Source organism: Uloborus diversus, chromosome 9 (genome assembly GCF_026930045.1).
Source record: "Uloborus diversus isolate 005 chromosome 9, Udiv.v.3.1, whole genome shotgun sequence".
In the NCBI taxonomy this organism is placed as follows: Eukaryota; Metazoa; Arthropoda; class Arachnida; order Araneae; family Uloboridae; genus Uloborus; species Uloborus diversus.
The window spans coordinates 136,507,664-136,521,228 of NC_072739.1; the positions used below are offsets into that span (position 1 = coordinate 136,507,664).

At 34.2% G+C, this 13,565-nt stretch overlaps 1 protein-coding gene across 1 annotated transcript in view; it reads right to left on the reverse strand.

The window, feature by feature from the left end:
• Positions 1-13,565, reverse strand: part of LOC129230586 (collagen alpha-1(V) chain-like) — a 161,085-nt gene that overhangs the window by 91,415 nt on the left and 56,105 nt on the right. Inside the window, exons 15-18 of the mRNA XM_054864990.1 lie at positions 6,469-6,522; positions 5,555-5,599; positions 5,417-5,470; positions 429-473 (exon numbers count right to left, since the gene is read on the reverse strand). Coding sequence (XP_054720965.1) covers positions 429-473; positions 5,417-5,470; positions 5,555-5,599; positions 6,469-6,522 — 198 coding nt within the window. The remainder of the gene's footprint in view (positions 1-428; positions 474-5,416; positions 5,471-5,554; positions 5,600-6,468; positions 6,523-13,565) is intronic.

A 13,565-nucleotide genomic window follows, 5' to 3' on the forward strand; every position in this document is an offset into this window, starting at 1 on the left:
ATTGTAGCCCATGAGACATGTACATAGCACAATATTTGCAGGTATATTTTTAGAATTTTGTTGGCTGTTTTATTGTTAAAAACTGTTCACCGTCCTAATCTATTAGTTTAAAACTGAATGAATTCTTTCTGTGTTAACAAACGAAGTTCTTTTAAAAATTGTGAAAGCAAAGGCTTGATTAAAGGTAAACCATACGAAGGAGATTATGAAAAGAAGACAGTCATTGAAAAACTTCTGCCAACAGCAATTGTTTTTGTAAATGTTATCGTGTTTCTCAATTTTATGAAGTTTTATAGGTTTTCTATTAACTTAGAAGGAAATTGTTCGTTTCAAGTCATTTAAGTAAGAACATTTCTCATAAAATTCGTCAAGCTGTTGTGTACATTGCAAACTATTTACTCTCAATTTTCCTAATATATTAAACTTACCTCTTTTCCTTTTGGTCCGGTGGCCCCTTCAGCTCCAGGTATCCCCTAAGAAACGTCAGAAAAAATAACTTTTTTTTTTTTCAAATAATATTAGACATAAAAAGTAGAAATTACTAATGAATACTAATGACGAAACCGAGGAATATGTTTCGGCACGTTGAGACATTTTCCTTTAAATGCAATAAAAAGGAAGGTCATTTGGAAAAGGGCATTTAGTAGGTGCTCGTTACGTAGTTACTCCTAATCGAACCGTGGATTCCAACGTGAAGGGTAATGACCCCAAAAGTGATAAAATTGAATTTTCCGAGGGTTAATATAAGTACTAGGTTTGGGTCATGGTTCGGTCACAAAACAAAAAATTATGAAAAATCATGTATAGCAAATCTATCTGAACAATAAGCATTAGTAATTGATTTAAAAAAAAAGGTAATAAACTTGGAACACGGCTTACGATATTGCACTGGCCGAAACATCAACTATTAAACCTATTGTTTTAACTAAGCAATATCATTAATGCCAATCGTCTCATTGACTACTACTTGATCTTGTAACAAATCGCTGACAAAACGGTGTTTTCTTTATCGGAATGATTAAATTAAATAACAAAATAATTATTCATTTTCGTAAAGAAAAAAACACAATATATTTTTAGAATACAGTCAAATCTAGTAGTACGCGAGGAATGAGTTCAAAGGCCCTTTGCTTAAGTCGAAATTTCGCATTGTGGAAAAGGATATGTAGTCAATTTTTTTATAAATATAACCCAGTGTTCAAGACACTTTTTAACACCCCTCGAATCGTTTTAAACCATTCCTTAACTACACATTACCGTTTCTTACATAAAGAACTGAATTTTTATATTAAAAAAAACTTATTATTCAACATAATATATTGTTACGATAGCGAAAATCAAGGATCATTGGGATAGAGAGACATAAGATAAAACAAATGAGGCACTATAATAGTACTGTACAGTAGACGCAGTAATTATATTTGTAACTTAAACAATGAAGATTATGTGCATTCCACGAAAACGTCAACCCTTTGTCCTGCACCTAACGGCTCATATATTTCATTAAAAAGTAATAATTTTAAAGGGTAATGACAGCATTTTTTGCTTAAGAAATCACACATTTGTTTGTAATTTCTTAAGAAATAAAATTTTTATCATTATCCTTTTAGATTGTTATGTTTAATGAAATATATGAGGCGTCACGTGTGGGACAAAATGACCGTTTTGCGTGGAATGGCCCTTATGATGATTTATGCTGCGTCATCAGATAGTTATTCTAATATATCTATATATATAAAACGCTTATGCGTGGCGCAAAACGAGCCTTTATTTCTTTCTCTCCGTTGGCAACGATCCGCTTTGTTTACGTACGATCGGTTGTTTACGTTGTTTAGAAGTGCTGCATACTCGCTTCTAGCGTTAGATGTCTAGCGTTAGAATTTTGATTTTTCAATGAGTGTTTTCGATCACTTTAATATAATTTACAAAGAAAAGAGCAGTGTGCTTGGGAGTCTTTAGATGAAAGATTTAAACGCTGATCGGTAAGAAATGCTGCCGATAGGATTAGGCGCGAAACGCACGCCGTGAACCGCGAATTGCAAATCGAGTGAGTTCTGTAAGTGTTTTCAAACTTATTTCCGGTATAATCATGCGCTTTACTGGAGAAAAGAGTTGAACTAACAGTGATAGTAATAAAACTGGAGAAAAATATTATTTTATTTTTAAAAAAAATGCTAATAATCACACTGATACTTATCCACGAATACCACTTATTTTATCCGATAGTAACGTGCCTTTTAAATTCAAACGCGAACAATTTCCTGTTAGATTAGCCCTCCTAATGACTATAAATAACGCACAGGGTCAAACTTTTGATAAAATTTGTTTAGATTTGACAAAAACCACTTTTCAGTCATAGACATGTCATATGTAAGGCATTCAAGAGTCATATCATTTGATTATGTCTCTGATACAGTTTTCTATCGTGTATGCAGAGAAGTATTATGATTTTCTTCTTTTTTTTTAATCCTTTGCAAAGTTAATGTTGATGTCGAAAGGTTTTTCCCTTAACCATAGTGCTTACAAAAAATAAAGTTCCCTGCTTACCAGGGCTGCAGAGTCGGAGGAAAAACGTCTTGCCCTGACTACAGGTTTTTTAGAAACTCCGACTCCTTTACCCAAAATTAGTCTGACTAAGCAATATTGGCAGAGCTGCGAATTTTGAGAGAAAATTACCGACTCCGTCTCTTGAAATTTTAAACCTACGACTCCGACTCCTTTACCATAAAACCAGTTCGACTCCACAGCCCTGCTGTAGCTTACCATCAAAAGAAGGTGGATGACCTTAATGCAAAAAAAATCATTTGTAATAGGTTGTTTGTTATTATTTTGGAATTGATAGGATTAGCGAGACCATGCATCTTACTATTTGGAGCTTTCTGGAAGATTCTACCTATTACAAATGATGCAAATGATGTTTCCCTTCAAGGTCATCCGCCTTCTTTTCGTGGTCAAGCTTACTAACCAACCACATTTTTGTATATACAGTGAAGCACCACTTATACGTTTTTGAAAAGACTATGAAAAAAGCGTACAGATGAAAAAATGTATAATTGGTAAAGATTAATGTATATTAGACTCTCCAGTGACAATTTAAAAAACGTATAATTGATAAAAACGTATTGAAGAGAAACGTATAAACCATGCTTCACTGTATCATGTTATTCCGCATAGACTAAATGAATTTATTGACAATTCGCATTGCAAAACATGTCACTTAGTTTTGCAATGCATTGAAGTTAGGAACTGAACAACAATGACAAAGTAAAGCAACAAATTGAATCATGAAGACCTGAAGAGCGAAACATTTCACATACTTTTTGAAATGGCATTGATGTTAAGAACTGAACCACAGTGACAAAGTAAAGCAACAAATTTAATTGTGAAACCTGATTTTACTGCTAATATGTTTTCACAAAATCATTTTGACCCTCTGCTTCATTTATAGTCATTAGGAAGGCTAATCTAATGGGAAATTGTTTACGTTTGAATTTAAACGGCACATTGCTATCGGATGAAGTAAATGGTATCCGACGTATGACAAATATTAGAGTTATATAATAATCAATAGTTTTTTTTTTTTTTTTTTTTTTGCTACAATAATATTTTTCTCCAGTTTTATAATTATCAGTCTTAAATCAACCCTTTTTCTCCAGTTAGTTGCATGATTAATCCGTAAATGCGTTCGGAAACATTTGCGGAATTCTCTCGATTTGAAGACGGTGTGCATTTGTGCACCTTCGCCTATCGGTAGCATTTTTGACTAATCTGCGTTCAGATCTTTCATCTAAAGACTCCGTAGCCCACTGCTCTCTTTTTCGTAAATTATATTCAAGTGCTCTGAAGCTCAGAGGCTCAGTGGTAGCCCTTCCACGCTGGAGGTTTGGGTTTGATCTTCGGGTTGGGCATGATTGATTCAGCTGTTCATTCCTTCAGTGGGTTGATAAAATGAGTACCAAGCATGCTTGGGAACTAAACCCTGGGGGTTCCGTGTTAGGCTGACGTCTTAACCGGAACATCTGCCTAGCACCCCAGAGCCCTTGGTCAGAAGGAGTGAGATGGGTACAGTAGGCCTTCGCCCTCATAAGCTGTCGTGCTACTGGATTTGGTTTCTTGACTCTTAAAACACTCATTCTAACATTTTTTTTAAACTAAATCGCTGCTTTCAGAGAATGTCAGAAGTTGCTTGCTCTTTGTAACTGTTAAACATTTTAAAACATATATACACACATATTTTGACACTGAACATAGTATAGTTAATGACCATGAATTGTTTTTAAGTGTGTTAACATTGTATAATTTTTTCACTGCAATTTCTTTTGCATCAAGTAAATGTAGGAAACAAAGATTATATTATGTTTGTAATTTTAGTACAAAAATGTTCCTTTGCATACTTCTCTCAAAAGATAAAGGAATTGCAAACTTTTGCTTTATAATCAATGCACGAAGTTGCATGTCAAAGTAATTGTCCCCTTTAAATGTATGAAAATCATAAGTGTTATGATATTCAAATAAAAAAAAAAAACCTTACCCTTTTTTTAGTACAGATAAAGCTAGACTAATATTTAGTGACCGGTGAGTGAGCGTAGCGAGCTCGGATCGCGAAGCGATCCGAAGGAACTGCGTAAGCAGTTCCAGAGGTTGGCGAGCGTTAGCGAGCAGGGGGCGACAGCCCCCTAGTTACTAAATACATTTGCTCCGACTTTTCTTTTATTGAGTTTCCGTCTGTGGTAGCCCCCCCCCCCCCCCCCCCCCCGCCTCTTCCCTTTCTGGTTTCCTTCATCCACAATACAAGAGCAACTTTCATTTTCATAATGTTGGTATTTTGCTTAGAGACTACTGTGCGAGTTTCAATATTGAAACAAAGTTTAGAACTTTTACGGATTTTCTTTTCTTGACTTATTATTGTAGTACATATGGAAGAATCACTCACTAGTTGTAGTGCTATCTTTGACGTACTTTTCCGTTGTTCACCTTTTCTTTAGTTATCAGAAATTTTCTCTTTTTCTTTCCATCTTCACAAACTTTAGATAAAACAGGGCGCTTAGAGGCCATTATATTTCATGAACTTTCGTATTTAGAATGAAGGAAATGAATAAACCTCCATTTTATAAGTATTGTAAAAGTTAAAAAGAAAAATGATTTCAGTACCTTTCTTGTGAAACCAAACTAAAGCTGTCGCTCAATCATGATGAAATTCAGTCAAAAAAACGGCAGAAACTTTAATAGTATGTTTCTATTGTCAGAAAAAACAGCGTACGTATGAACTTTACCTGAATATTGAACACATCATTTCGTATTTTTATATGATTTTTTCTATAAATTGATTTTCATCCAATTTAAGTGACCTCTTCTCATAACCTGTCAATTCTTAGAATAACATGAAAAATATTGGAAATCAAAAAAAAAAACTTACAGGTGGTCCTGGCAGCCCTGGAAAACCTCTAGGTCCAATGAAACCTCTAGGTCCCTGCATAAATTTTGAAGTTATAATTTTTTTAGTGAAATTTTCAAGAAACAACTTGTGATGCATCTGAGGAAAACAATTACTTACCATATCTCCTGGAAGTCCTGGTGGTCCTGGCTGCCCATCTTCCCCCTAAAAAAGTATTAGAAAGTTTGTCACGTTACGTTGAAAATGTTTTGCATTACAACGAGTCATTCTTTGAGCATTGTCACGTTTATTTAGCCCCTTCGTTTTCAAAACTAATTAAAACCTAGCAATCTTACGGGTACAGTTCGAGAAAAAAATGAACGGTTACGAACTTGATGGTAGGTTCAGCAAGAAATGAATATTTAGATTAAAACATAATTAAAATCAAAAGTGTTTACTTTTTTTTTTTTGTTTTTTTTTTTTTTGTTTTTTTTTTTTTTTTTTTTTTTTGTTCTCAGTGTTAACTAGTGCTCAAAATACAGACAAGGTTGAATTAAAAACCCTTATTTACATCGAAATTTACATGAAAGGCACAAATGAGAAAATAAGCACGTTCCAGCAAACGTACACAAATCAATCACCACGTGAATTCAGTTGTACTGCTTTAAACCAACCCTTAATCAAATTATCAAAAATTTAAACGGTAATCAATTCTTTTAATGAAATTACTAGTTCTGTACGAAAAACTCTTCTATTGAGCATTTATATTCATTGAAAAGCGGGAAAACAAACTGAGGTTATTTATTAAAATTTTGAAGCAACAATTTTGATACAACCAAATTTTATTTCAATATAAAAATAACAGTTAACCAAATTAATGTTGAGTAAACTCACAAAATTGATGTTCCATAGCAAGAACATCCTTAAAAAGACTCAATGTTGAAAAGAAAAAAAAAAATAAGTAAAGATTTTCTTTGCGACCTGTCTATGAACTTCATATTTTTAAAACTTGCATTCCCAAAAGGCAAACCATTGGAACGTGGTTCATTTATTCTTACGTGAACCATGAGTGACTTTTAAAATTTGCAACTTACTTGTGGTCCGTCGTGCCCAGTTAACCCTGTTTCACCTTGCGAGCCAGTAAATCCCTAAAAGAGAAAATCATTACTTTAAAAGCGCAGAAATAGCTTACATATATTTACTTGAACGCCTACCATATATAGGTTATTGTTCTTTCAAAGCCACTAACATACATCTATAGAGATAGATAAATAGTAAGACAGATATGTGTACAAGAGTAGACATATACAGGTAGTTATCAAAATAATGGAAACACCTGTGAATAAAAGTAACAATTTCTGAATGTGCTTCGTAAGTAATGAAGAATAAAAACTAGATATGTTTTTTTTTTCTTTTTTATTAATAGCAATGTACATATTCTGATAGTATACGGTGACTTAATTGAATTTCTGGAAGTTTTGAATTTTTTTTTTTTTCAAGCGCGTGAAATGTCTGACCTCTCAAATTTTAAAAGAGGCCAAATCGTTGGAGTGCGTCTAGCTGGAGCAAGTGTTATATTAAACATCTCAACTTTTTGGCGTTTCTAGAGGTACAGTATCTAAAGGCACGACAGCATACACAAAGCGCGGTAAGACAAGCTCGGCAAAGCAAAATAGTGGGCAGAAAGAGAAGCTCAGTGAAAGAGACCGACAGATATTGAAGCGGATTGTAAGGTTCAAAAAGTGAACAATAGCAGCAAAAATGACCACGGAACTCAACCACCATCTGGATTCACCAGTGTGAGTGATTACAGTCAGAAGACACCTTTATTAACAGAATATTTATGGCAGAATAGCAACTTAATTGTCAGAGTGTTTCCATTATTTTGATAACTACCTGTATAATCACAATGTTTCCGATGTATGTGCACATATATTTTTTATACAGATGTCATGTACAAAGAATGTGTGAGTAAAGTTAAAAAATCTTCAAATTGCATGACGCACGATATACTGTTGCCCCCGCGGTTGATATAAAATAGGTAAACGTTGAGCTAAGACTGAAAGGCTATCTGAATAAAGGGGTTTTTTAAGTAAAAATTTCATGCATGTTTCGTTCACTTCAATGTGACTGCGTAATTTAGAGGCTAACACTCATTTGCAAAAGCTGGCATATCTAAAAACTAATAGATGCGTGTTCCATCTCATTGTTGATCAGACAGTATGTGTTAGTGCCAACTTTTTGAATAGCCTCGGATCCGGTACGATGGAGTCATGGGCGTCATGACCTCCTTAACGCAAACAAAGATAATATAAAACTACAGTTTGACGGTTTCAATTTTCAGAAACTAATGGAGGAGAGTCCTAGATCCCCTATTTGCTACCAAATGTTACACTTATTGCCCCCCCCCCCCTACATTGGATAAGTGCGTTTGTGTGTGTAATCCTTATATTTTTAATAACGACTCTCCAGACCAGAAGCTAGATATGCCATTGCCTGAGAAGAAAAACATGGAATAGAATTTATAAAAACTAATGAACCAAAATATTTTTAAGATAGGCTGAAGTAGGGGGAGCACCGATGGAAGTCATCGTAACCTTCCAAAAATTTCTTTATTCGGCGAACTTTGGAGCTCTGTTCGGCAAAATTATCATCATTCGGCGGAATTTGGAGTTCCATTCAGCAAAAGCATCATCATTCGACTAAATATGGAGTTCCATGCAGCAAAATCATCATCATTCGGCAAAATTTGGAGTCCCCATTTGGCGAATTCATCTTCCCAAAGTCTAAGAGCCACTGTCTGTAAGAATCAGGCAGTTTTAGGGCATTTGTGATTGTTGAAATTTTTAATTTTCTGAATTTTTCACATATGTTGTTCCTTATCATGAATGTAATCCATCCATCCATATACTATAATATTAACATCTGTTCGCGTCCGCGTCTGTCTGTCTGTCTGTCTGAAGATCGATCTTCTCGAGAACCGCTGCGAATTGAGAGTCAAACGCGATACGATCAATTTGAAATTTTCCAAAGAAAACAATAAGGCCAATATCGTAATTGTGTGACTTTAATTAGCGGAGATATTAATTAAAACGTTAATTAACATAACCTTATTTAGGATTTTTTTATTTCATTCCTGTTGCCATTTTGCATATGAATGAGCAAGTAAAATTTTAATAATACTTTTTAAAGAGATTTTTTTGGTTGCTGTCCAAATCTTAAAACAACGTTTCCATTTAGAATTTCATTTTAAATTAGTTTAAAATTGGTTGCTCTATTCGGACATAGCCCTTATTTTATCGTCTGCCTTTTTTTTTTTTACATTCAACATTTAACTCTTTTCAGCATATGAAAGTGTTTCTTTAGCTATGTTTATTGATTTTAGTGTCTCATTCACCGACCTCATATTTTGGTACATTTAGGATGTGTGACTAATTATGTTTATTTTGTTGGACTTTTTCCCGTCACATGGGTGAGTTTTCGAATTATAATTACTCTCTTTTTCCTTCCTGTTTCTATTTTTGAAATACAGTTTGTATCGTTAAAAGAACATGTTAAATTAAGATTGTTTGGATTTCTTTAAGTGAAACAGAGTTGAGCAAAAAAGATTGTTTTTAAGGATTTTAACTAAAGCTAATTTGGAATCTGATGACTTGGTATTAAATTAATGCTTATTGGTATTTATTTAGTCTTGGTGCTTTAGTTTTCACGTAATCAACCAAAAAAGTGTGTGTCATTTTATGTAAAAAGCTGATTGTAATTGTACATAAATATTTCAGATATAGTCTATCAGATGTACTTCATTTTAACGTAAGCACAGATTATAGTTGATAATGCATATATTTTCATCTTTTGTGCTAATTGAAAATAAGTTGCATCATTGATAACTATAATTAAACGTTAGAGAGATTTTTGCCAAAAATATGCTCTACTGGTACTTTGCAAACCTTTCATTACCTGTATTTTATTTACTCCTTAGCGTTTTAGAAACTGATGTCAGAGTAATACAAAAACATCAATTGGACATCTCTTTCATTTTTTAAGTAGCCCGTGCAACGCCGGGCACGCAGCTAGTGTAAATATAAAATATGAGCTTTGTCTGACCTACCGTTTTTGAGAAATTAAATTTCTAAATTTAGGGAGCGAAGCACATTTTTGCGCGTTTTTCAAATTTCCAGTTTTAAAAGTTCTTGTTGCTTTTAAGCGCCCTTATATAATGACATGGATTTTTAAATTCCATATTATAATATGGTCTTGTTAGATACTATAACAGCTGTCGAATCGGTGTCACTATGATGGCGACGCCCACAAACTCCGTTTAAAAAATTACCGAAAATGAATTTTTTTTTCTATATTCAAGGCCAATTTTTTCAAAACGCTTTCATGATGACGTTTTTACATCATTTTCTAGCTACACTTGCATACATCAAAAATATGCTATAAAATTGGTGTCACTATAAGGGCGCCAGAAGATATTGGAACTTGTATTTGATAAATTTCACAAAAACATAAATGTTTAAAATCTAACTACAACATGCGCCCTCATAGCTGAGATCTGAAATTTATTTAGTTTGATGACCAACATGTTTTGTCTAATATTTTCACATAAAAATCGGGTGTAACTCCTATTACTTTTGGAAATATAATCATTCGAAGTTAGTACGTTGTGGCTTTTTTTTTTTTTTTAATTTTTTCACACCCAGAATTTTTTTTTCTTTTATGAACATATTTATTTTTAATTTATTACAAAGAAGTGTATTCTACACTTATTTTTAGCAAATGGTCTCTCTATGGGGCCGAACCTCCCTAGTTTCCACTAGATCTACTATTAAATAGATAATTCAGCCTATCTTAAATAGATAATTTTAATATTTACGTCTTACTGCAACGGGCAAAGTTTGATGACATCTTATATATTACAATGCATACTATACTACCGTGAGTAAGTAAAGGGCAGAAATGAGAAATAGTACAGTAAAAATAGGGGTCGGACCCAAACATCCAAAAAAAAAAAAGCTAAACCTGGTGCAAATAGTTTATTACCCCTCCCAATAAGAACAGGTAAAAAGTCCCACCCCATTGTGCGTCGGGTTTTGGAATGGAGGGCATCTAAAAATTGCTTGTTTTGGGTATTTTTCCAGAATTTTTAAAGTAAATTTAAAGTGAGAATATTATGTTTTTACTAAATTTAAAAGCATGAAATTAAAGGTGTTTGACCCCCAAGAGGGATGACATAACCCACCAATGCTACAGAGTCCCCCTATCCCCGTAAAACGAAGCAGTACCCCCCGAACCCCCCTCCATACATTTCATATAGAAACATTATTTTATACTAAGTTAAAGTTAGAAATCGAGTGTGTCCATCTTCCAAGATCGATGCTGCACCTCCTCTCAAAGCTACAGCACCCCCTCCCTCCGCCGAATAAAATAAATCATCACTCTCTTTCCCCCCCCCCCCCTTTTATTTCAAGTAGAAATACTATTTCATGCAAATCAAAAATGCATTAAATCAGGACTGTCCACCCCATAAGAACAGTAGCTCACCTCCCAAAATGAAATTATATACTAAAATATTACCCCCCCCCCACTCTCTCTAATGGTGCACATTTGATTAAATGGCCAGAAAAATTACGCTGAACTGTTTTTTGCTTTCAAATGATTTCTCCTAAGCTTGTAACAAAAAGGGTTCGTTATCAAGATGTTTTTTGAAACCTAGATCCTCAGCAAAATCGTTATTGTTGCAGCTATGTCTAAAACAGTTTGTGCACATAATTGAGCACTTCAGTCCACTTTCAAACTTTTCAAATATTCACTATATCCAATGAACTCCTCAGAGCAAGCACAAGATTTGAGACGCAGAAAGTGTTCTAGAGCAGACGGCTTGGCTGTTGTAATAGGACGCAGATTATATTTCTGTGGTGCTTTATTTGCACCTATCAAAAATGACACTAGCTTTCCCATACTTACAAATTACCTATACACTGCATTGCTGGCATATTTCCTTGAAGCTTACAGATCATTACCAAAAATGTGATCAAGCAGGTATCTTCCATCTATTACATATGAGGCAGTGAGAAGCAAGGGGATGCAAGTGGAAAAATTAAAAATTTGGAGATAACCAGTACAAATGGTTGGTGAACCTCTCCTCTATCTTGAGGCAAGAGAGGGTACTAGTAGACCTGGTAGTTGCTTCTATACAGCATGATTTAGAAAAGAAAATCAATGAAAACCTACCTCTTTAAACGCGTTTTATTCAAAACTTGAAAATATCCACTTACATCCCTTTGCTTCTCACTGCCTCATATATGACACCAGCTGTTCGTTCTGTGATGGTGGATGAACCTTTTGCTTCAGATAATAGCACTTTAATGATACAAGATTTCTTTCCTTCTGAAACCAATCGAATACTGATGAAGGATCAGCGCATAACTCGTACCAGAAGTTTTTAACAATTTGTTATTCCATCTTTACTGTTCATACCATTCGGTGTAAAAGATGGTTTGGACTTACACATCTTTACAGATAGTAACTACTCTCGTAACAGAAGCTAAAGACATAACTGTTTACCTCCTTTACAAAGAAATGCCACAAAATTGTTTTTCTTCAATATCCTTTGATGTTACTACCCGAACGTTAAAGGTCTCATCGCAACTCACCTTATCATCAACGAGCAATACCACTACCAACTTAAGAGGGAAGAAACTTCTGGGGGTTTTAGAAACGGATTGTGATTTCCAAACTGGGAGACAAAAAGATGTAAATATTTACCATTCTATTGTTGTATTGCTCATTGCTCTCATCAAGACTATCGTTAAATCACTACAGGTTCTAGACCACCTGAATTTATCACTGCGTTAGATCTTTGGATAGCTCATGTTTTAGCTGATGTTTTATGTGATCAAATTTTTTTTATCGCATAATGTACTCAAAAGTTTGAGATAGTGTTGAAAGTATATGTCTGCATATTTAGCATAATTCACATAACCTGCTGCATAAAAGAGAGGTAGCTCGGTGATTGCAAATGAGAACCCCCACCAACTTAGAGGGTGCAGAATTGCAGCATTGCCCGTCTCACTATTGGCAATTTCGGTTTATTCCCCCTTACACTGATGGCAAAAGATTGTTGAATAGTTGAAGTATGTTAATCAAGAAGCAATAGGGAAACTTTGGTCAATTTGGACATTTTTTATGCTGCACAGGAATTTTGTTTTCCAGCGCTCTAAACAGTTTAATAACTCCAGTCACAAATAATTTGGTTACTGAGCTCGCTTAGATCTTTTAGAATTATCATTCTGACATTACCATATCATTTTGTGGCATTTTGTACTTCGGAAAAGTTTAAATCAGGAAAACTTTTTCGTGAACTTCACCGCAATAGTTGATTTTAGAATGTAAATTCAGAATCCCCCCCCCCCCCCAAAAGCGATGGCGCACCCCTTAAGTGTGACGGAGTATCCATCCAGAATAAAAGCCCTCAAAAAAGAAAGAAATACCCCTTGAAAAAACTGCCTTAAAAATTCCAATGACGCAAAGCTGCTCCATGAACTCCCCCCCCCCTTGCCTGAGCACCCCTGTTAATTAGATTTTTTTCTGTGAGAGTTTATTATTTTACTGTTATAGAGTGGTTTCTACGAGGTTTGAGAATTTTTTTTAAGTAATAGAAATTATTTTTATTTAAATAGAGGATTATTTCGTCCCCCCCTTCCCCCCAAATCCCGACGCGCAAAGTGCTGGGACTTTTTACCCCTTCTTGCTGGAAGGGTAAGAAGTAATTTGTAACAGGCTTCACCTTTTTTTTTTTTTTTTTTTTTTTGGATGTTTGGGTTTGGCCATTTTTTGGCCTAATTTTACTGTACTAAAATGAGTTATCGAAATGTTTGAAGAAACGCGTTTTGAATTCAATACTAGCAATAGGAAAATGATGAAATTAGACGTTTTTTTTTTGTTTTTTTTTTTTGTTTTTTCGATTTTTTTTTTTTTTTTTTTTTTTTTTTTTTTTTTTTTTTCAGCGGAAGCCAAATAAGCAAACTTGTGCAATAAAGCTAACGTACAATAAATGACAAAAATGCAAAAAAAAAGGAGGGGAATGTGAAACATTTGTAGTTACTGCTCACGGTCATTTCTACTTTTTATAATGTATTTATATTATAATACAAAATATCGTCAAATTTAGCATGGATGTGTTAATACG